Source organism: Amphiprion ocellaris, chromosome 21, assembly GCF_022539595.1.
Source record: "Amphiprion ocellaris isolate individual 3 ecotype Okinawa chromosome 21, ASM2253959v1, whole genome shotgun sequence".
NCBI lineage: Eukaryota > Metazoa > Chordata > Actinopteri > Pomacentridae > Amphiprion > Amphiprion ocellaris.
In genome coordinates, this window is record NC_072786.1 from 25,933,178 (window position 1) to 25,956,912 (window position 23,735).

At 37.8% G+C, this 23,735-nt stretch overlaps 1 protein-coding gene across 1 annotated transcript; it reads left to right on the plus strand.

Annotated features, from left to right (window-relative positions):
• Window positions 1-518: 518 nt before the first annotated feature.
• c21h12orf56 (chromosome 21 C12orf56 homolog) lies at window positions 519-22,573 on the plus strand. Its single transcript, XM_055006802.1, has 14 exons — window positions 519-945; window positions 5,311-5,503; window positions 6,579-6,594; window positions 11,698-11,884; window positions 12,901-13,056; window positions 13,691-13,767; window positions 14,750-14,894; window positions 15,053-15,147; window positions 16,070-16,159; window positions 18,914-19,001; window positions 19,091-19,165; window positions 21,171-21,248; window positions 21,332-21,513; window positions 22,100-22,573. Exons 1-14 carry the CDS (start codon window positions 694-696, stop codon window positions 22,209-22,211), a joined length of 1,746 nt encoding a protein of 581 aa, XP_054862777.1. The 5' UTR covers window positions 519-693; the 3' UTR covers window positions 22,212-22,573.
• Window positions 22,574-23,735: the final 1,162 nt, after the last annotated feature.

Genomic DNA, 23,735 nt, shown 5'->3' on the forward strand with positions numbered 1-23,735 from the left:
AGAAAATTAAATAATAATTGAGGTTGGAGGTGAGGAAACAACAATCAACTAATTAGCAGTAAATAGCTAAATTCTATTAATAATATTAATTTCATATGGTTTATTATTGCTTTTTGTCTTCTTATCAGCTTGTAAAGCACTTTTAATTGAGTCTACTAATTAGCAGTAAATATTATATTATTATATTCTTATTTTCATTGGGTTTATTATTAGTTTTTTCATTGTCTATTTACTTTTCAGTCGTGTGAAGTTGTTTATAATTAAGCTGTCATATTTTAACTAGATTTACGTGTACAAAACCTGCTGTAAAACTAAAGTTTGATTAATAACAATTTAACTAAAATTACATTAGAATAATGGAGGTCAAAGGGGACCAATAAAAACTTTGTAGGAAACTAATCCGCCCATGCGCAGTGGGCATTAGCTGTTTTTTAAATTATGAAATAACGGTTTATCTTCCAGCCAATCAGCGGCATCCTGCTCCACTCCGCGGTCCAATCAGAGAGCAGTATTCTCGAACGGAGCCCGGCAGCGTCACTTCACCTGCTTCAGTCTCCGGGACGGTACCAGAACCCCTCACCTGTCCGCTACTCTCTCAGCGTCACCTGTAACGGATGGACACCGGCAGCGGGTCGGCCGGTTCTGCTCAGACCGGAGGTTAACGGCCCCGGAGGTTCAGACCGGCTCTCCATCATGGCTCGGACCGGCGCCGGGACGCTGCTCTGCCGCCGGAACGTCCGGCTGGACTCGTTCCTGAAGCGGAACACGGAGCGGGCCGTGTACGAGCGGATCCGGGCCTACGAACCGTGCGTGGTTCGGTCCGACACCGTCAACAAGGTGTACATGCACGTGGTGCTGAGCGACGAGCGCGTCTACCTGACCGAATACCCTCCGCGCGCGCTCACTGCCGCCGTGAGCTTCGGGCGCGTGCGCGACATCGATCTGGTGAGTTTAAAGTCACTTTTAACCGTTTCTGTGATTGGATTCCACCAGAGTTTAACGGTGTTTTTAAAATAATATTAAAAAGAAACCGTTATTAGAGGTTAAAAATACCAGGAGTGGAGATGGAAACAGCTTCATTAGACCTGAAAGACGTTATTAGAGCTGAAAACTGACTTAATAGGAGTGAAAACACTAATATTAGAGCTGAAAACACCAATATTAGAGCTGAAAACACCATAGAGCTTAAAACACCAATATTAGAGCTTAAAACACCATAGTTCGAGCTTAAAACACCATCATTAGAACTTAAAACGCCAATATTAGAGCTTAAAACACCAATATTAGAGCTTAAAACACCAATATTAGAGCTTAGAGCACCATCATTAGAGCTTAAAACGCCAATATTAGAGATTAAAATGCCAATATTAGAGCTTAAAACACCATAGTTCGAGCTTAAAACACCATCATTAGAACTTAAAACGCCAATATTAGAGCTTAAAACGCCAATATTAGAGCTTAAAACACCAATATTAGAGCTTAGAGCACCGTCATTAGAGCTTAAAACGCCAATATTAGAGATTAAAATGCCAATATTAGAGCTTAAAACACCATCAATAGAGCTTAAAATGCCAATATTAGAGCTTAAAACACCAATATTAGAGCTTAAAACACCATAGAGCTTAAAACACCATCATTAGAGCTTAAAACACCATAGTTCGAGCTTAAAACACCAATATTAGATCTTAAAACACCATCATTAGAGCTGAAAACACCAATATTAGAGCTGAAAACACCATCATTAGAGCTTAAAACACCAATATCAGCTGAAAACGCCAATATTAGAGCTGAAAACACGAATATTAGAGCTTAAAACACCATCATTAGAGGTTAAAACACCATAGTTAGAGCTTAAAACACTATAGTTCGAGCTTAAAACACCAATATTAGAGCTTAAAACACCATATTTAGAACGTAAAACACCATAGTTAGAGCGTAAAACACAGTTGAGAGAGCTAAAAACAGTTATTGGAGCTGAAAAAATCATTAGTAGAGCTAAAAATACCATTTTAGAGCCAAGAATACCATTGTTAGAGCTTAAAACAGCATTAATAGGAGTGAAAACACTATTACAAGTGGTGAAAACACCAATAGTAGGGCTGTAAACACTATAGTAGGGGCTTAAGACACTGTCGAAAGACGTAAAAACAGTTATCGGAGCTGGAAATATCCTCGGTAGATATAAATGCACCATTTTAGAGCCTAGAACACCATAAAACACAGATAGTAGATCTATAAACACAAATGGTAGAAATTATAACACCATTATTAGAGCTTGAAACACCACCATTAGAGCTTAGAACACCACCATTCGAGCTTAAAACACCATCATTACAACTGAAAACACCAGTAGTAGAGCTAAAACACTGTTATCAGAGTTTATAACAACATAGTTAGGGCTTAAGACAATGTTAATAGAGCTTGAAACACTGTTATTGGAGCTGAAAACAATTTTTAAGCCTAAAACACCATTATTAGAGCTGAAATCACGAATAGTTGAGCTTTAAACACCATTATTAGAGCTAAAAACACTTAACTGAGGTGAAAACACCATTATTAAAGCTGAAAAACAATATTAGAGGTGAAAAAAAAACATTAGTAGACCTGAAGAATTGCTATTTGAGCCAAAAACATCATTATTCGAGCTGAAAACACTGGTGTTAGAGTTGAATACACCATTATTAGAGATTAAAACTGTATTGTTAGAGCTCAAAATGCAACTAAGATCTGAAAACACTATTATTAGAGCTGAAAACACTGTCATTACATTTAAAAACAGCATCATAAGATCTGAAAACACTGTCATTAGAGGAGATATTACTGTTATTAGAGCATTTTCTGTTAAAGTTTGTTTTGAAACAAGTTATAAAGACTTTTATTTTTGAGTATTTTAGTAAATTAATCTATATGCTGACTGTAAATAAACAGGACAAAACTGTTAATAAGATGTGGGCATAATAATTCATAGTCAGTTAGCATTTTGGGGATTTTTCAAAACGCATTTTGTTTTAATGAATTAAACACAGAGTTCAACTATTTACTGTTTACTTCACTGATCTGCTTAATGTCAACAGTCAACCTGCCAAAGCTCAACACTGCAGAGAAATTAAAAGCTGGTCAGCTGATTAGTAAGCCGTTATCCTCAGATTATATTTAACTGGACGACCCAGTGTGGTGCAGCGAAGGCTTAAAAAAGCCTCAGAGCTAAATAATACAGTTCAGCACCACATAACCTGCAGTATCCAAACAGAAGAGCCTCCAACTGGTGTTACGTCTCGTTATGTCACAGGTTTAACTGTAATCCTGCATTAAACTGCTGACCTCCCCAGCAGGTAAATTCTGCTGGATTCTCCCTCGATGAAACAGAAACCGACTCACTGATTAAATAACGACAGGACGGAAACATCAGGGACACAGGAGCCGACAGAAATGCTGTATTTCCACCTGGTTGTTCATCAGTTAAGCTTTGGATTAAAGGAGAAAATTTGTGCTCTTAATATTCACATAATGATAGCAGCAGAAAACATGCATTCATTCGGATTTGCTTTGGAAGATTTCATGAAAATTGGGTTAAAATTTGAGCCACATTTAAATGGAACCTTGTTTAAGCCATGCCGTTATTCCTCAAATACAGAATTAATTGTATAAGAAACGAGATGAAGTGTAAATTAACCGTAGAGTGAAAAACTGTTGAACTTTAATTCAAAAGAAATCAGAAAGTGTCTCAGTATATATATACACATAAAAAATACTTCATATATTAGGTATATATTATTAAGGTAGATATTTAACAGTAGTGCACACCTCATGAAAATAGGAATATTCTTAGTAAGTTTCTTCATGTTAGCGGTGAAAACATCATAATTAGAGCTCAAAATACCATTAATGGATCTGAAAACACCATTATTAGAGCTTAAAACACCATTATGAGAGGTGAAAATCCCACTATTAGAGCTTAAAACTGTAATATTAGAGCTCAAAATACCATTAATAGATCTGTAAACACCATTATTAGAGCTTAAAACACCATTATTAGAGGTGGAAATCCCACTATTAGAGCTTAAAACTGTAATATTAGAGCTCAAAATACATTTAATAGATCTGTAAACACCATTATTAGAGCTTAAAACACCATTATGAGAGGTGAAAATCCCACTATTAGAGCTTAAAACTGTAATATTAGAGCTCAAAATACATTTAATAGATCTGTAAACACCATTATTAGAGCTTAAAACACCATTATTAGAGGTGGAAATCCCACTATTAGAGCTTAAAACTGTAATATTAGAGCTCAAAATACCATTAATAGATCTGTAAACACCATTATTAGAGCTTAAAACACCATTATTAGAGGTGGAAATCCCACTATTAGAGCTTAAAACTGTAATATTAGAGCTCAAAATACCATTAATAGATCTGTAAACACCATTATTAGAGCTTAAAACACCATTATGAGAGGTGAAAATCCCACTATTAGAGCTTAAAACTGTAATATTAGAGCTCAAAATACATTTAATAGATCTGTAAACACCATTATTAGAGCTTAAAACACCATTATTAGAGGTGGAAATCCCACTATTAGAGCTTAAAACTGTAATATTAGAGCTCAAAATACCATTAACAGATCAGAAAACACCACTAGTGGAGCGTAAAACACCACTGTTACAGGTGAAAACAGCATTCCTAAAGTTGAAAATACGTTATTAGTAGGGCTGGGGCTTTAATGCATTAATTTTGATTACAATGACATATTACAATGTCAAAAAATATTGCAAATAAAATGTTGTGAAGCTGAAAGTAACATCTTCAAATGTGTGTGTTGAAAGTGAATTTCTCTTTTTGGTATGAGAACCAAACTGTAGCTCTACGGATCTTCAGATGTCTTCTTTTTTCACCAAAATGTATTAAAAAGCAAAAGTATTTAATGAAGTATGGCAAAAACACAGCAAATCTGCAGACATTTGTATATTTTTCACAATTTTTTCTTGGAAAAATACTGAATGAATTTCAAAATACTTGATTTGTTGAATAGCTCATTACTTTTCTGTTAATCAGCTAGTCGTATTTTATAATAATAAAAATACTTGTGTAGTGCTTTTCAAACTAGGCAAAAATGCAAGATAGATAAAATGGGAAAAGGAGCATAGAGAAAAAGGTTGTATATAGTGTTGAAAAAATGTGTCTTCATTGATTTCTTGAAAATGTAAACAATTCTCTGATGCATTTATTTACTTTTAATATTTATTTTTGCATTATTAATGTTCTTCTTTAACCAGAATCAGTCTCATCTCCTTTTTCTCTCTCTGAAAGGTAAACGACCTCCCAGATTTCCTCACTGGTAAAGATCGTGAACGTTGTCAACATATACGAATCGTCTACGTCGCTGAAAAGCCGGCAGCGAAGGTACGCGATTGGCTAAGGAAAGGCAAGGGGGAGGGGCTTCCTCCCGTGGCCCCGCCCTCTCGCAGAGCCAGCTACTGCCCGACGACAAACACCTTAGAAGGTAAAATGTTTTTACGCGTGGGTTTAACTTACTTAAAGCAGATGCAAAAGAAAAGTTAGCGTAAAAGTTAGCATAAAAATTTGTGTGAAAGTTAGTGTAAAAGTTAGCTTAAAAATTAGCATGAAAGTTAGTGTAAAAATTAGAGTGAAAATGTAAAAGTTAGTGTGAAAGTTAGTGTAAAAGTTAGTGTAAAAATTACTGTGAAAGTTAGTGTAAAAGTTACCGTAAAAATTAGCGTTAAAGTTAGTGTAAAAGTTAGTGTAAAAATTAGCATGAAAGTTAGCACAATAGTTAGTGTGTAAGTTAGCGTAAAAATTAGCGCAAAAGTTAGCTCGATAGTTAGTGTAAAAATTAGCATAAAAGTTAGTGCGAAAATTAGCATAAAAATTAGTGTAACAGTTAGTTTAAAAGTTAGCGCAAAAATTAGTGCAAAAGTTGGCATAAAAGTTAGCGTTTGATGTCAAGAAGATGCAGTTTTTCTTTCTACAATAATGAAAAAAAAATCTAATTAAAATGTGAAAAGGGAAACAGAAATATCATATATGATATATTAGTGTAAAAGTTAGCGCGAAAGTTAGTGTAAAACTTAGTGCAAAACTTAGCACAAACGTTAGCGTAAAAGTTAGCGTCTGATGCCAATAAGATGCAGTTTTTCTTTCTATAGAAATGAAAAAAATGAAATTACAAAGTGAAAAGTGAAACAGAAATATCAGCTAAATGTGCAGCCCATTTCAGTTTACTGTTGTTTTGCTCTCGTAGCGTCGTTCAGCACCTGTTTTCAGAATCAGTTTGTCAGAAACTAGGGGAATACAGGCTAATACTTTTGTAATATCTGTGCTATTGTGTGTTTTTTTAATATAAAATCTGAATCTGGGAGGTTTGCTGTGATTCCATGAAAGAATACAGCATTCAAAAAATAATCAGTTAACTTATTTCACCTGCTGAGTTTAGTCAGGATATAAATCGGTGATCTGATCCTGGTTAAAGACAACAGAGATCTTGTATTTCCTTAATTATTTTTCCTAATATCTTTACCTGTAATTCTAACCATCATGTGTTTCTGCTTCCCCCTCAGGAATTCCAGCAGAAAGGTAAGAACATGTAAACCAATGCTTCTATCGCTTACCTGAACCTAAACTTAATCTAAAGCTAAATCTGAACCAAACTCAACCTTATTCTAACCTGAAACCGAGTCTTCACCCTAAACTTTAATAATTTACGTCGTGGAAACCTGATGTTTGAGTGTGAACAGCTTCACTCCGGCGTCTGTTAGATGATCTACCTGTGTAGAAGCTGAGACGAGCCGTGGTTGGTCTCACTTTAAAGGAATAAGCCACCAAAAATCTCAGCTTGTTTCTGCACAAAACACAAAGAACAAAGACCTACGTTTGTATTTGTACCTGGGATGCTCACAGCGACTAACTTACCTGTCAGTTAACGTTTAAAAGGTCAATTTAGACGAAGAAGTCAGAAAATGCTGGTTGTGCTTCTCCCCTTAGTTGAGATAATAATGAGCTCCACTACTTGTGTTGATCTGTAGCCTTTTTATTGATGTGTAGCTGCTGGTATTAGTCGGTCCTCCAGGTTTAAAAGGAGGTTTTCAGTCGAATGAAACTTTATGTGTCTGAGTTTGTTGGAGAGCGTCAGGGAGACAGACAAACTGTAAAACCTTTACAAGCTTCAGCAGAGTTAAAGTTCAGCAGCTGAGAGTTTCTGTGTGTGGAGGACTTTTAGATGACTGACAGATTAATCTCACTGTCTGTTGTTGATACGTGTTAAAAGAAAGCTGCTGCCTGAGTGTATAATGACCCTGATCAGTGTCTCAGGTAGCTAATTATTTATTTAGCTGCTGCTCTTGAACACTGAGTGGCGCCGATGTAGCTTTAAACCAATATCTTCACTGCAGAAATTAACTCCTAAGGCAGATGTATGCACAGAATACACTGAAAATATGTTTAATTATGGTTTAATTTAATCTATCTGTTGTTTTTTCTGCAAAATGGTAGAAAATGTTGTCCAGAAAGCACACTTCTGACTTGTTTTGTTTGGATTTATTCAGTTTACAATCATAAATGGGAAAAAAACTGAATATTTTAATATTTACAAAACTGGAAACAAAACATTTCTGGTTGTTTTGCTCGATTAGCAGAATTGTTTATCCGTTAATGAGCAGCTAGTCCACATTTTTTTCTAGCTCTACTTGTAATCATGGTTTGATTTAATTTACACTGATGTAAAAAATGTTTACATCATTCTCTAAATTAGTTTAACCAATGTACATATATCTGCATGAACCATTTATTATAAACATTTTAATGTCAATGTGCATCTTATTTTTCTGGATTTCAGTTTATATATAGATTTAATTTTTTTTTTATATATATTTTTGTATATACTTCCATAAAATGATATATTAATATTATTTTCCACTTTCACAGAGTTAGATGTTTGACCAACATCAGTCCTGAGCATAATTACTACATATCCATTCATTTTCAGGATTTTAACTCTTTAAATTCCAGTTTGTTTACATCAGGGGTGCCAAACATGCGGCCCATGGGCCAAAACCGGCCCTCCAGAGGGTCCAATCCGGCCCTCAAAGTGTAAAAATTACAGAGAAGACATTAATTGCAAATTGTAAATTTATAAAACTATAAATTCAAAATAATTTCTAGACCATGACAAGTTGTTTTGGTCATAAAGTAAAATACTAGATTACTCATTGTTTTGTCATACTGTGTCTCATTTTTGTAATAATTTGTCTTGTTTTTGTTTTTTGTCTGACCTTTGTTGTTTGTCTTGTGTTTTTGTTATTTTGTTTATTGTTTTTGTCGGTTTGTGTTTCCTTTTTGTCCCCCTTGAATTTTTTTTTCTTATTTTTGCCATTTTCTGTTTTGCCTTTGTCATTTTTGGTCTCATTTGTGCCATTTGTCTAATTTTTTGTCTCTTTTTTGTCTTGTTTTGTCTCATTTTTTGTCATTTTGTTTCTTGTTTTTGTCATTTTGCATCTCATTTTTGTAATATTGTGTCTTGTTTTTTGTCTTCTTTTGTCTTTTGCCATTTTGATCATAAAGTAAAATACTATAATATTCAATTCCAGACACCTGTGACTAAATGTTTTGTTCCTTTTTAATATTGTAATGTGTTGTAATGTGTAAATGTAAACTGAGGCATAATGTTGTTGAAATTGAACTTATTTTTCTTAAGAAGTTTCAGGTTGCTTGTGATGTTTTGTAAAAATATACTTCATTAAATGTGAACATTTTCAGAACTTACTTTTTTGCTCTAAAACAAAGGAAACATTTGGAGTTGTGGTTATTGATTATAGGTTATTATGCTCTGATTTTGGTCCTGGTCCTGATTGTTTCCCCTGAACTAAAATGAGTTTGACACCCCTGGTTTACATGACGCCACAACAAAATATTTATTTTCTATATAATAAGTGCTAAGTTAAAAATTCTTTATTGACAAACAGTGTGGAATATATCAATGATGAGCAACAACACTGAGTCTGACGCATTATTACTTTTTGCGCAGCGTCATATTTACAAAAAAAATAAAAACTCACTCTTGAAGCTCTGAAGGATAACAATACATTTTAAAAAACTGCCATAAAAATATTCTTCATTAACATAAAATTTTTATGTTCACAGATTTAAAAAAAAAAATCCAGATCATAAGAACTTAATATTAATTTATGTTCAGGATTTGAAGCCTTTAAATGCCAAATTGTTCACATGATGTCAAAAATAAGAATTATTTTCCATATAATAGGCGATAAGAGATTTTTTTTTTGAATAATCGCAGTCAGAGATATGTGAAATATTAGCCAGAATGAAGAGTGACTCAAGGTGTTCTAATGTCAGAATGACCTGAAACCAGGTGATTTTATCTACTTGGAACCAGAGACACACTGACAAACACGTCCTAACTTAAATTACAGAGAAGAACAGTGAACATTTCATTTATTCCTCCTGTGGTGCTAATCCAGCTCACACGGGGCTTTTTATGTCACACAAACTTGGATATAAATGACATTTGCAGGTGAAATGTACAGATATTCATGTTTTGGTTTGTTGACAGCATCTTTCATTCTTTTCTGTGTCAGACAGTGTGTTGACTGAACAGATTTACCGTCGCCTGGTTATGACAGCGTGCCGTAAAAACCGATGTGTGTGATGTAAACAGCAGAAACTGTAAACGTCGTCTCACGCTTATCAGCTTTCACCGCCGGGACATCATTAAACACACATTTCTACCCCTGCAAAAAACAAAACAAAAAAAACAGCAAGCACTGCATGTTGCTGTGCATAAACGACCAGCCGCTGGTTCTATTTATAGGCGGCAACGTTTGTGATAAATGGAGCAAAAAGAAGGAGGAAAAAGTTCACCATTTGGTTGAGATGGTGGATGGAAAGATTGTCCTTTCCAAACCAGCTTTCTACACCTGTGATGAGTATTTGTCTGATTGCAGATTTGTAAGTTTTAATGTCCCCAATGAAGTTATTTAATCCCAAGTCATTTAATATTTAATGTCTGCTGATATCGAGCCCCTACTATTCTCCTCGATAACACACATTTAAAGTAAATTAAAGTTATTACATTCAATCCAAGTATATTATTGACAACTGAGCAGCTCTACAATGCATCAAGAAAAAAAAAACTTTTCTGCATCCAAGTTGGTCCTTAATGTTCTGTAGGTGGTCAGGAACCAGGTAGAATACTGTCTGAAAAGTAGTATTAGAGGGTAAATGTAGCGTTAGAGGGTAAATGTAGCGTTACAGGGTAAATGTAGCATTAGAGGGTAAATGTAGCGTTAGAGGGTAAACGTAGCGTTAGAGGGTAAACATAGCATTAGAGGGTAAATGTAGCGTTAGAGGGTAAATGTAGCGTTAGAGGGTAAACGTAGCGTTAGAGGGTAAACATAGCATTAGAGGGTAAACGTAGCGTTAGAGGGTAAACATAGCATTAGAGGGTAAATATAGCGTTAGAGGGTAAATGTAGTGTTAGAGGGTAAATGTAGCGTTAGAGGGTAAATGTAGGGTTAGAGGGTAAATGTAGGGTTAGAGGGTAAATGTAGCGTTAGAGGGTAAACGTAGCGTTAGAGGGTAAACGTAGCATTAGAGGGTAAACGTAGTGTTAGAGGGTAAACGTAGCATTAGAGGGTAAATATAGCGTTAGAGGGTAAATGTAGTGTTAGAGGGTAAATGTAGTGTTAGATGGTAGGATGAACTGAGGCTCCAACAGATGTAGAAAACTTGTTTTCTCTACATGATGTCAGTAATGTGTTGTAGATCAGCTGTAGTACCTGGTTGTTCCACCAGGTGGAGCCTCTTACTGTTTAATACTGTAGAGACCAGAGGAGGTGTCACTCGGACTACAGGAAGTTCATGTTGGCAAGCAGAGAGCATTGTGGGGGGATTAGCGAACAACGGGCACCATGACAAAGACTTACGTAACACCTAATGACTTCAAATAGTTTATGTCTTGTGGTCCAACAGGTCAGTGTTCCGTCAACCTGGTAACCTATAAAACTGTAGGCATCACTCAGACGTCAGGTAGTTTATGCTGGCTAGCAGAGACCATTATGGGAGTTTAACTGGCAACCGGCACCATGACAAAGACTTCTGTAACACCTAATGACCTCCAACCAGAGCTTACGTATATGTGTTGTAATCCAACAGGTCAACGTTCCTACAATCTTGTGACATATTTAACCGGAGGAAGTCAGAGCATTGTGGGGCTTAAGCTAGCAATGGGCACCATGGCAAAGATTTCTGTGGCGCTTAATGACCTCCGACCAGAGCTTATGAGTGTAACACAAACTAGGATCCACTGGTACAGCATTTCTATAACCTTTATAGATAGTGCCATGTGTCACATTGCTCATTTTGTGTTATTGATTGCTCTATTATTAATTGATATGCTGAAAAATTTGCATCCTTACCATTGTGCCGCATACCCTTCCTTTATGACACTTGCGTGACAACAAACAAAGAGCCGGGTTCAGGGTTGTGCCAATACCAAAATTTAAAAATGCCTTGATTGGTCCCGATCCTGATCTCAGAGTTCGGGTCAGGACTTTCCTAGTTGGTGTTAGTTTTTCTATTATCATTAACGGAAAGGAAACACAGCTGTTCCCTCATCAAACAGTAAAACTTGATATCTCCATCTCTTTTTGTTGTTTCCATCAGGACCAACAGTCAGTGGAAAGAAGATCTGTTCCCCCAAATAAAGCCGAGCCGTTCTGCTTCCTGTCCGGACCCAGAGACTCTGGGCCTCCCGAGGCTTCCTCACCCTCCCAGCCAGCCTCCCCCCAACTCATCCACATCACCCCCGTCACCTTCAGAGCAAAACCTGAAGACCGTCACCAATGGTCAGGTATGGACGGGTAGTATCAAGGGTGCTGTTTAACTACTCCGAGTAGCTGAAATACCTCAAAAGTACCAACATCACAGTGAGTTTTTTATGAAACTTTCAGCAAATTCTAGCTATGAGTAATTGATAAATAGTTTTACTGATTCAAGGCTCTGAAATGTGAGAATATTGGATTTTCTTGGACCTGAAAGACGTTAAATGTGATATTTTGGAATTCTGGATTTGACTGAGATTTTGTTTGCCATTTTCTAAAGTTTCTGGATCAAATCTTTAACTGAAGTTGCTTTAAAAAGTGACATTAGTCAGTTCTAGTTGCAGAGAAATGCCATGAAAGCACCAAAAACTTCAGGTTTAAAGAAGCAGATGCAGTTTTGTCTCATTATATATGCGCACGTTTGCATGAATGTACAACAGCCTAAGCTAGAAAGCCAAGCCAAGGATTTTTATGACTTTCTTTTTGCACATGTAGGTCCAAATGAACGTATTTGTTGTTTTCTTGTTGAATACAGAATGGATGTTATCCTTCACAATAAATTCGAGATCAAGAATCAAACTGTCAGTGCAGGTACAGGGGGTCCTCGGTTTACAGTGTCCTCGACCTACAGAGTTTCGTCATCACGTCGGAACTGGTTATGTGGAACTAGTTGGCGAGCGGAGCAGACAATGTCATCACGAGGCACTATAAGACAGCTTTGTTTACATTCGCCAGTTGTACGACTCCTTGGACCTGATACACAGGGGACGCGTGGAAGAGCTTGAGTTCCGACTTAGGGCGAAAATCAACTTACATCACGCCGTAGGAATGAAATTCCGACTCGAGTACCCCCTGTATTTTTATCTGGTTGTCTGACTAAGTCAATGTCAAACTAAAGCTTGTTGGGTTTATTTTTGCTGCTCTTTGCAGCAACAGATTGTTTCCAAAGGAAGATTGGATGTTTGGATCATGTTGTATTTAGTAGCTACAGATGTTTAGATCCTACCCGGTCCAGAGGATGCTGACCCGTCCTGTGCTGCTCCAGGTGTCCAGGAGGTTCGGTTCGGTTATGTCCAGACTTCTGAGGCGAGACTGTGTGAGCAGCGACGAGGAGAAGGAGGCGGAGCTTCACCTGTATGCCGTGTCGCAGACATCCAGACTTTACCTTCACCTGCAGAGCGCCTGGAACAGCTTCCTCATCGTGAGTCATGGCAACGGTTCTCGACCTAAAACTGGTTCTGAGGTTCTTTTAGCTCAAGCAGCTGCTGCTTCAGTCAAAACAGACGTTAAAATGTTTCAGTAATTTAGACTGAAACTGAGTTTTATATACCAGCAATGTTAAATAAATACATAAACAATTGAAAAAACTCCTGATAAAAATACTGATAACTAAATGGAATATTTCATTAAATAGATTTTTATTTTGAAAAGAAGAGTTTACAAAGGACTATTTTTATTTTAAAAAAAAGAATATATAAGTTTAAATGTGCAAATTAGATACTACATTTCTGAAAGAAAAATTCTAGATGGATTTTGCAACAGAAATCAAGTTGATAAAAAAACAGCAGTGAAATAAATTCTTGTTAAAATCTGCCGACATGTTAGAGTAGAAGGTTTTAACAGAAGGGATTTTGTGTTTCTGTCACTCCATAAAGCAGGAAAAGAATCCATTTCGTAATTTTTTGGGCAACAGAGAATGAATAAGATCAAATATCAGGCTTTGGATACACAGAAAATATTTCTGTCTCTTTGAAGCGTACTGATCACATGTTCTCTCTTGGTGGTCGCTGGTTGGCTTCCATTGTTTTCTTACATGTGGATGTTTTTTGGTTCAGAGGTCGACTCTGCTGTTAGATCCTCTCTACAGAAGGAGGTGCAGCGCTTTATCCGACTCTGCTGCTCCGGCAATCAGGTAACAAACTGCTGTAACTCTGTACAGACGTTTTAATGCCATTCATCAGTTTACACGCTAAAACTACTGAGCTGAATTTCATGACAAAATGGGTAAAAATATGGAGCCCTGGCAAGCAAAGAGCCCATTACATTTCAGTGCAGATCCAGATCGCTTTATGTAAAGCTGTGAGATGACGTTTGGGTTTTTTCTTTTATGATCCAATAGACTTTGCTGTTAGTTTTCTGTCTATCCAGAGAAAATAAACATGACAGGAGAAATATTCTACAGGTTGTCTTTGGTTATTTTTAGAAGTCTGCATCATTGTATTCGCGTCCAGGTGCAGAAACTGGAGAAACCTGGAGCGTTCTGGTACTGCACCAATTGCTGTCTATTAGCTGTAGCATGCTAATGGAGTTAGCATTAAAAGCCAAAGATGCTGCAGGATTTTTCTGAACATTGTACGATGTGCAAACCCAAACTAAACACCTGAATTGACCTTCTTGTGTTTGTGATTTCTCACACTGTACAGGCGAATCCAAACTTCTTAAGTGACAACTGCAATAAAGTTTATTCCAGAAAGACAGCTGAACATTTTTATTGAATTAACTTTACTATTGAAAGGTTTGGAAGCAGAGTGGTCTGACCCACTTTCTGTAGTTTTTGAGAAAAATGGGTTCAAAGTTTTGTGTTCTCAAGAATAATCTAACATTCGAAGCGAAACTAACCCTATATTTGGGTTGAGGGTTAGACCACTCTGCTTCTAACCCCCTCATTTATGCTTTATTATTGATAGCTACACAAAGAATTATGGCCAATGAGACACTTAAATTGCAAAAATATTCTACTGTCTTGAAAATCCTGAACACACTGTACATGTCTGCATGGATTCCTCTATAAAGGGTCTACACTGTACTGAGTTGTATCACGGCAGGTTCACCTTTAAGTACGTTATATCTGAGCCCTATTGATGGGGTTTTAAATAAAGTTTGTGTTTGTGCAGCTGGGAGCGAACGGCTCACCTGTTCGGTCAGCTGAGCTCGGAGCTGCTGCAGGACGGCATCAGTGTGGAGAGTTTGTATCTGCTGCTGCAGGAGCTGAGAACCGCTGGCCACCGCAATGTAACGCTGAGGAGACTCTTCTGGAAGGTGAGAAGGTCACTGTTAGAACCACAACAGATCATTCAAAGATGTGCAGTAACTTAACCAAAGAGGTGAAGAACAGAAGCACTGAGTGGGTCTCAGGTGTGTTGTTGTGGGTATATGTACTTCCTGTTGGGTGAAGATCTTCTGCTTTTGTGTTTCAGTCTGGAGAGGTTTGTGTTTTCCTGGTTCAGACTCTGGAGGATTGTCTTCACGGCTGTCAGAGTCTCAGTGGGTCTTATACAGCAGATCAGCTACTGTAAGCTTGACTGTGTGTGTGTTAATGTTGTGTTAATGTTGTGTTAACGTTGTGTTAATGTTAACGTTGTTAATGTGGCTACATACGATGAACCTGTTTAAGTCATAACGTGAAGACTTGACTTCCTTCTACAGATTAAAAGCCCTCAACATAAATTTTAGGGTGAAGACTTAGTTCAAGGTTTTGGTTCCGGTTTGGTTAAAGTTAGGTTGAGATTATTTTTAGGTTAGGTTAAGGTTAGGTTAAAATTAGTTTATAGCTGGGTTCAAGTTAGATTATGGTTAGTTTTGGGTTAGGTTAAAGTTAGGTTAAGATTTGGTTAAAATTAGGTTAAAGTTAGGCTAAAGTTAGGTTAAGGTTAGACTAAAGTTAGGTTATGGTTAGGTTAAAGTTATGTTAAGGTTAGGTTAAAGTTACGTTAAGGTTAGCCTAAAGTTACGTTAAGGTTAGGTTAAAGTTACATTAAGGTTAAGTTAAAGTTAAGTAAGGTTAAGTTAAAGTTAGGTTCAGGTTAGTGTCTTTACTGTCATTAAATTATTCAGTTGAGAATTCAGTTATTATTCAGTTGCTTTAAGAAAAAAAGTCTTTGCCAAAGTTCTTTGGCTTGATTTTTCTTGATTTGTTTGTAGAAACATTATCATCTATTTTTGATCTAAAAATGTGCAAACCTTTACATTTTGTAGATTAAACCATCAGGTGCAACATTTTTGCTTGAAAAACCGCTTCAAAGATTAGTTAGGAATCAGAAGTAATTCCTGATTTTCCCTGTTGCTGCTTCATGTTAGTCCGTTTTCTGCTGTATATCCAGGTCAGTTAGTAGTTTCTGGTATGAATGAGCAGCAGGTTCATGGTTTTCACCTGCAGTTTGGTTTGTTTAGCTGATGTGTCGACTGTAAACTAATATCCAGCTGTTTGTGTTCAGACTGAGCACTGTGATCGTCCAGACGCTCGCCATCATGTTCAGAGAGATGGAGGTGGAAGCTGCCAGAATCAACCTGCTGTCTGCCAAAAAGTAAACTCCACACCTATCTGCCTCTTTAAATGCAGCATTATCTGTCTTTTCTGTCAAATTAAAACGTTTATTTTGCCTGCATTCGTACATTTTGGCAAAATTAGCTTCATTACCAGTAGCCGAAATACCCGCTCCTGTTGGTATTGTGTCCATGGATGTAGAGAAAACCATCACTGGGTTAGTTTCATACTAAAGAAAACTAAAAATATTAATATTCTCAGGCAACTTAGGTGTCTTTATTTAAGATTTCTTAGCAGGTCTATGGATGTTTATTTGCAACGCGGGCTAAAGCGTCAGAACTGTCTTTTTTAGCATATATTTGTTTACATGTCATAAAGAATTTGCTTCAACTTTATGGATCTGCTGGTTTATTTCTGTTTAATATGGTTAAAATGACATGTTACGGGAGGGGTCACAGAACCCAGGTGCAGGGACAGATAGTGGCAGACAGGTGGTCAAAGGGAAAATGGGTCTTTATTTAAACAAAACAGGAACTAAACCAATACAACAGAAGGAAAGCCGACCAGGGGGGCAAACTAAACCAAATCTATACTAAAAGAAGTCACACTACAAAACCTACAAAACCTACAGCTAATCTACAAAAACCAAACAGCGATAAACTGAAACAGGCAACGAAACAGAGTACTTACAAAATCTGGGAAGCTAAGCTACAGGAGCAAGGTAGGTAGATAAGGAACAAAAACAGGGACTGGCAGGAATCCGAGGGGAAGAAGACTAGAGTCCATGGAGCTGAAGCAGTCAGGGGGTAAGCAGGGCTTGGTGGGGAGAACATAATCCAAGGGGGGAAATGGAGTCCATGAGGAAACAGAGTTTCAGTGGGGATGTGAATCTATGGTCCAACAGGGAGCCAATGACAGAGCTGGCTTCAATACTGGGAGGTGGAATTGCAAACAGGTGACTGGTGTGAGTTAATTATGAGAGCTGATTCTCATTGCAGCAGTCAGACTGCAGGCAGGTGGAAGATTCAGGGAGCAGAGAAACAAAGGAGAGAGGAAGACAGAGGGAGCCAGAAGTACAAGACAAGGAGAGAGATGACATGGGATGAGTGAGGGAGAGAATAGGGAGAGACAGATGACAGACAGGAAAAAGGAGGGAGAAGGAGAAAGAAGGGCAGGGGCTGGAGCAGGATCATAAAAGTACATCAAGTCTATATTTGTTTAGGTGAGGTTTTGTCACACGGAAAATATGTCACTATGGAAATGTATTGGCATTTTTGAATTTAGCTGTTTTTGAAGTACTTTTTCTAGGTATTTTATTTAGTTTTACAAATTTCACAAGTTTTTATTCCATTTTCTATTTTGCTTATGTTTTAGCACATTTTTTTCCCAAGTATGTTTATTGTTTTCTTTGTTATACATACACAAAAACAAACAACAAGCAAACATTGACCCAATATTAAACATAAATTACTAAGAATAATTTAAAATGACAAATGACAAACATTTGCCATTTCAAAACACAAATGCTCTTTTAATAATAGTTGAGACTTCAAGTCCCGAATAAGTTAGATAAAGTTCCCAAGTCTTCAAAAAGGCATCATCTTTGTGGTGTAATCGACATGTCAGATAGTCAAGCGAGATATAGCTGAGAACAGTCTTCTGCCATTGTACCCTAGAAGGAATACGGTCTGAGATCCAATTGACAAGCAAGCATTTTCCAGCACAGAAAATAAGCATTTGATATAGTTTCTTATGATATTTGTTGGTGATAACAGGGTCAATTAACCCAAGCAAAAAAAACATAGGGTTACATGTCAAATCAGCTGTAAATATTTTATCCATTTCCAATCCAATCATATGCCAGAAATGTTGTACTTTTGAGCAGGACCAGAAGCAGTGTGTGAGGATACCTGTCTCAACTTTACACTTCAAGCACACTGGGGAGGAGTCAGGCCTAAATTTGTGGCGTCTGTAAGGAGAAATGTGATGAAGAATCATGAGCTGAGTCGCTTTGACTCGGTTACAAACACATAATATTTTCACATTACTCCAGACATTTTTCCAGTCATTTTCAGTAATTTCACAGTTAAGTTCCTTTTCCCACAATTCTTTCAAGTGCAAAGTGTCGACTAAACAATAACCTTTTAGGATGTTATAGAATGTTTTAATTGAGCAAACACATTTGGATATAAAAATTTGTCTCTCAATATCCGATATGTCCTGAAGTACCAAGTTTGCAGTGTCCCTCCTAATAAAATCCCTCACTTGTAAATACTGATAAAAATCTCTCCTTGGGATATTATATTTTTCAGTTAACTGAGTAAAAGACATAACAGTACATCCCTCCAACAAGTCCTGTAGTTTAGATAAGCCCTGTTGTGCCCAATTATGAAATCTAATATCTTTCATACCAGGTATAAACTCTGGATTATGCCATATTGGCGTAAACACAGTCACATTTAACCTTCCTTCAAGTTTCCTTAAAGTACGCCATGCCATAGCTGTAGCAAGGGTAATAGGGTTGGAGCATGAGAGATTTAGAGATCTAATTTTTTGAAGCACATATTTTTGTTTTTGTTTGTGGTTTGAGAACATCTGCAGTATTTTGGTTAAAACTTAATTTGATAATGTTCAGCAGACATGGTAAGAATAATGAAAATAACCACATGAGAAGGAAATGGACCGTACGTACTTTTACAGAGTATGTTTACTTTTCTTTACTTGTGATGAAAAAACATGTTTAGGTAAATACTCGTTAATTTTCTCTGCTGTAACTTGGTCTTTCTTCCTTCAGAGGAGCTTTGGCCTCCCAAATGCTGCTGGCCTTGATTTGCGATCCAGAGCTACAAACACAAAGCCGACGATCACCGATCGACTCTGAGGTGAGCTGCTCTCTGCGGACATCAACAGAATATGATAAAAAATAAATAAAATCTGTTTATCATGTATTTAATTATCATCTGTCTTTTAGCTTCAGGCCTTACTCGCCGAGTATCTGGACGCCGCCTGTTCTCTGCTGTTTGAGCTGCTACTTTTAGGCCATGATGTGAGTTCTTAGAAGATACAGGTATAGAGAAAACAATGTTCATATGGCGACTTCTGGGAACAGAATGTGTCCAAAGATTAACTTTAAAGAAAGATTGTGGAATATTTTGAGAGAAAAGACTTCAGAAAGAGCCAACAAACCGTGAACCAAAGACCTAATATTCCTTCTGGGGACGTAGGATCATCAATGTTCAATGATGTCTGAATGGAGAGTTTGGGCAAAGAACGTAAATAATAATCTCCAAGTCACCAAATATGCAGTGTTCCACAGCTGACAGAAACAAGAACGAAGTAAACTGTACAGCCAGCATTTTATGGCAGTCATACAGTTGGTGCAGCCAAACCAAAGAAAAGCTTGATCAAATGAAATGCTACCTACATTCCAACCAATCGATTGGTCGCAGGAAACAAAAAACGCATATAATCTGTAGACAAACTGCACCTGCTAGCACCGTCTTCCCACCCGTCGGACGATCCAAATATTCGGCCCATCCCTCCGACTCCGTTCCCGGTTTGACATAGTTCTACTTAGTTCGGCGTTGACTGAGTAAAAGTTAAGTTAAATAAGTTAGACCCAGCGGTGTCCACTGCTTGGTGAAGTTTAAATTTTGTTAAAACATCGGGGGTTTGGTTTTTGTCCTGCAGTCAAAGAACTGTTGATCAAGTAACAGCACATATTGTCAGAGTACTTCACCAGATGAGAACATACCAACCAACCTGGAGATGACAGAAAGAGATAAACAGAAATGTTAGATAACGCTCGACACTAAACTCGAAATCTAAACCTGGAACTAGAGAAACAGAATGCCATGAAATTCTAAATAGTCTATGCAAATACAAAATACTAATTAGCGAAGCAACTACAGGAACTCGACTCAAACTGAACAACTAGAAACAAACTGATGCTCCAACTGGGGATCTTAACCGTGGCTGAGGTCTTGGTCGTGGACAGGGGAAGACGGCTTGAGGAACCCAGGGCGTGTGGTTGGAGAGACTGCAGCGACAAGGAGATATGGATGGATGCCAGAGAGTTTTCTGTTCAGGTGAGTTGATCCTAGATGGCGGGCTGTGGAATGGAGGACACAACTCTGCAGTGGACTGGAGATGACCAATGTCGGAACCAGGCGGAACAAAAACAGGAGCAGGTGGATCCAGTGCTGGAATAGAGGGAGAAGACAACCAAGATTACCAGAGATTTGAGTGAGACAGTTCTGAGACTGGAATGACTTGCAATGAGCTGTTTACTGGCTGGCATCATAATCCAACACTGAGAGGTGAGTGGCGTCAGGTTATATTGCTGTGAGAGTGGAGTCTGATTGGCTGCTCTCCACCTGCTCCTGCCAGTTGATGATGATTACAGATTGAAGACACCTGTCGCTGCAGTCTCGACCGCACACACCTGGAGAGAGAGAAAGGGAAGGAGGCACTATCTGGGCCCAGCAGCCACAGGCCTGGCAGTGTCTCACCGTAAATGTAATTCTTCCACTTCCAAGTTTACTTATGGAGTACCTCAAAGCTCTGTCCTTGGACCTTTACTGTATTATGTACTTCAGAAAAGTTCCACTTTCCTTTTTTAATGCCAGATCTATTTCCTATTTGATAGCAAAATCAGTTGGACAGATTTTAAAAACTGGTTCTTTCAAGTCGCTCTGAAGTTAAACTCATCAGATGTCATTTGTCACTCTTAGGTTTTTCTCTCTCCCTACATTAGACTTACACTAACTAGCTGTTGCAAAACTATTAACAGTCCCCATAACTGTAGTTTTAGCATCCCTACACTGCTTACCTGTATGTTTCAGAAATCCTTCAGTTTGTTCTCTGGTAGTAACTCCTTGACTGTGGTGAAAATAAGAGTTTTGGGAAACTGCTGGGCTTTTCCCACAACTTTCTGATGTTTTATACACCAAATAATCTAATTAAAATTGAAGGTAATAATCAGTAGCAGCCTGTTGACTGTTTATTTTTTGAAAACTAATTAGATGTACTTCTACTTGTATATTTTTCAGACCAACAGGTATTCTCCTGTTGACAACCATCTGTCAGTCGGCTGGATGCTCAGAGTCCTGCAGCCTCATCCTCACCTGGTAAACATCGCCTCACACGTTTGTCTTCAGTCTGTTTTTCTACTATTATAATAAAGCACACTGACCTGTATCTGCCCCTGCAGGTGTCCTTCATTGGTTACCAGGCCCAGCAGGTGCTGCTGGTTCTGTCCGACCTGCAGGAGTCGGTTCTGAGTCCCGTTCAGTCGGTCCTGCTGTTCCAGCGCTGTCGCCTCCTGCTGGCCTGTCTGCAGTACAACAACCAGCTGGCTCAGCACCTGCGCTCCAACTTCGGAGAGGAGTTCAGGTTTGTTCTGCTGATTCTCTGCTTCGATATTCAGAGTCAGTCAGTAAATCTGATGGACTCATAAACCTCTCAGACAGACAATAAATCAGTCAGCAATGACCTACAAAGACCGAACTAACTACGTAGTTGGTCAAAAGTGGCTTAAAAACTTCTGCTCTTCAATATAAATGTGTCAACAGTATATTAAATGAGTAGTAACTACACAATGGAGAAATACTGCTAATTTACACAGCTACATCCCTAGCAAGACCACTAAAGTTAGAGAAAGAACAGTTAACTACACAGCTACAGACAGAGCAAAACAGCTAACTACACAACTAAAGTCATATATAAACAGCTAACTACACAGCAAAAGACAGCTAACTAAACAACTAAAATCAGCTAAAACCACAGAAAATCTAACTACACAGCTAAAGTTCTAACTACACAGCTAAAGTCACTTTAGTCATGTACTTAACATGACTAAAGTCAGAAAAAACAACTAACTATATACACAACTAGAACAGCAGACCTCCACTATATGACAATGTTAACGTCTGAAAATAACAAGGGTTTCAGTTGGCATCTGACAGTTTCATCATTCCAGGTACTCTGTGAAGCCGTCGTGTGCTGAGGAGAAGCTGCCGCCTCAATACCCGATCAGCCGACCGACTCTGCGACTGGTGGAAAGTATTCTGAATCGTATGCTGCTCAGATGATCGAACGCGAACGTGCTCTTATGACTTTATCCCATGCTGGAGGATGGAGGACTTGGAGAGTGTGCCTTTACTAAAGTCGGAACTCAAGGCTGAAGGATACTCTACTGAAAGTTCCTGTATTCTCCTTTACTGACTCTCAAGACAGATAATATTCAATCTACAATACCAACACTGTGCTGCAAGACTGTCACCCATTACAACCAGCAGAACACCGTATCACCAGCTCATGCTGACATCCCAGGTTTCACACTACTGTACTGTAGATAGATGTTAAATATATTGTATGTCTGATATTTTAAGCTGTAAAGTGTGCAAAGACTCTGCAGGTGATGTGCACTCTAAATAAAGCAAAGTTGTATGAAGGACGTTTGTTTTTACTGAGACAGGAAATTAGCTAGCTGTGTAGTTAGCTGTTTTTCTGACTAAAGCTGTTTTTCTGTCTTTAGCTGTGTAGTTAACTGTTCTTCTCTAATCTCTGCTGCATAGTTAGCTATATTTAGCTGTGAACATAGCTCTCCCTAGCTATGTAGTTAGTTTCTCTGTGGTTTCTGTTATGTAGTTAGCTTTTATCTCTGACTTTAGCTGCATGGTTAGCTGTTGTTGTTATTTAGCTACTTTAATAGTCGGCTTGGAGGCTTGCACAATTGGTCGAATCTTTATATTCCACGTGAACACACTACTCCCCTGATGAAATTACAAAACTGACATCATAAAAACTGTCCCCTACTTACGGACACAAAAAGTATAATGTAAACCTTTTAATACGTAAATTAATCTGGGAAATAGTGCGACTTCTTTAATCCCAATATACTTCTACAGGAAGCCGGTGTTGTACTTTGCAAGTACACAAGTACATTAAATTACCATGAGTTTAATTGACCAAAATAACCAGAGTTTGCCGATACGTGTTGCAAGTATTAAATACAGTCAACAATTAACATAGTTCTACTTTCAGTCACAGCTAATCTGATGAAATAAAGGGTTTCAGCAGATATCAACCAAACTGAATGCTTTTTAATGCCATTTTAATGCTATACTGTAAAAATTTTAATGCCATGACCGTGAACTCAACAAATTACACAGGTTTGGGGTTTTTTTTGTAAAAGATGATTTTCATATGAAAACTGTCCCTACATTACACTATTTCTGAATCCAGAAATCACCCCTGACCACCAACGGGCTGCAGTCATTCTTCACATAATCCACGTTTTCTGGCCATTTTTGCTGGAATTTGCGTTTCCCCATTTCCCAGTTCTCCTCTATCTCAGTGGTTCTCAACTGGTCTGGGCCTGGGACCCACCATAAAACTGAAATGACAAGTCGTGACCCAAACAATATTTCTCCAAAAATCAACAATTTATTGATTGAGCGTTCGAAGACAAAACTTTTAAACCTGAACTCAAGTACTTCACAACAACTCAAAATCAAGCAGCAATACTAATTCAAGTACTGAGGACTTTGAAACAAGTAGAACAATAGCCTCAAGTAGTTCTCAGGATATATAAAAGTGCATTTTTTTCTACA

Excerpts from the sequence above, each read along its gene's own strand:
- c21h12orf56 (XM_055006802.1), top strand. The coding sequence starts at position 694 with ATGGCTCGGACCGGCGCCGGGACGCTGCTCTGCCGCCGGAACGTCCGG. Across the intron at positions 946-5,310 it reads GCGTGCGCGACATCGATCTG|GTAAACGACCTCCCAGATTT; the intron begins GTGAGTTTAAAG and ends TCTCTCTGAAAG. Across the intron at positions 21,514-22,099 it reads AACTTCGGAGAGGAGTTCAG|GTACTCTGTGAAGCCGTCGT; the intron begins GTTTGTTCTGCT and ends TCATCATTCCAG.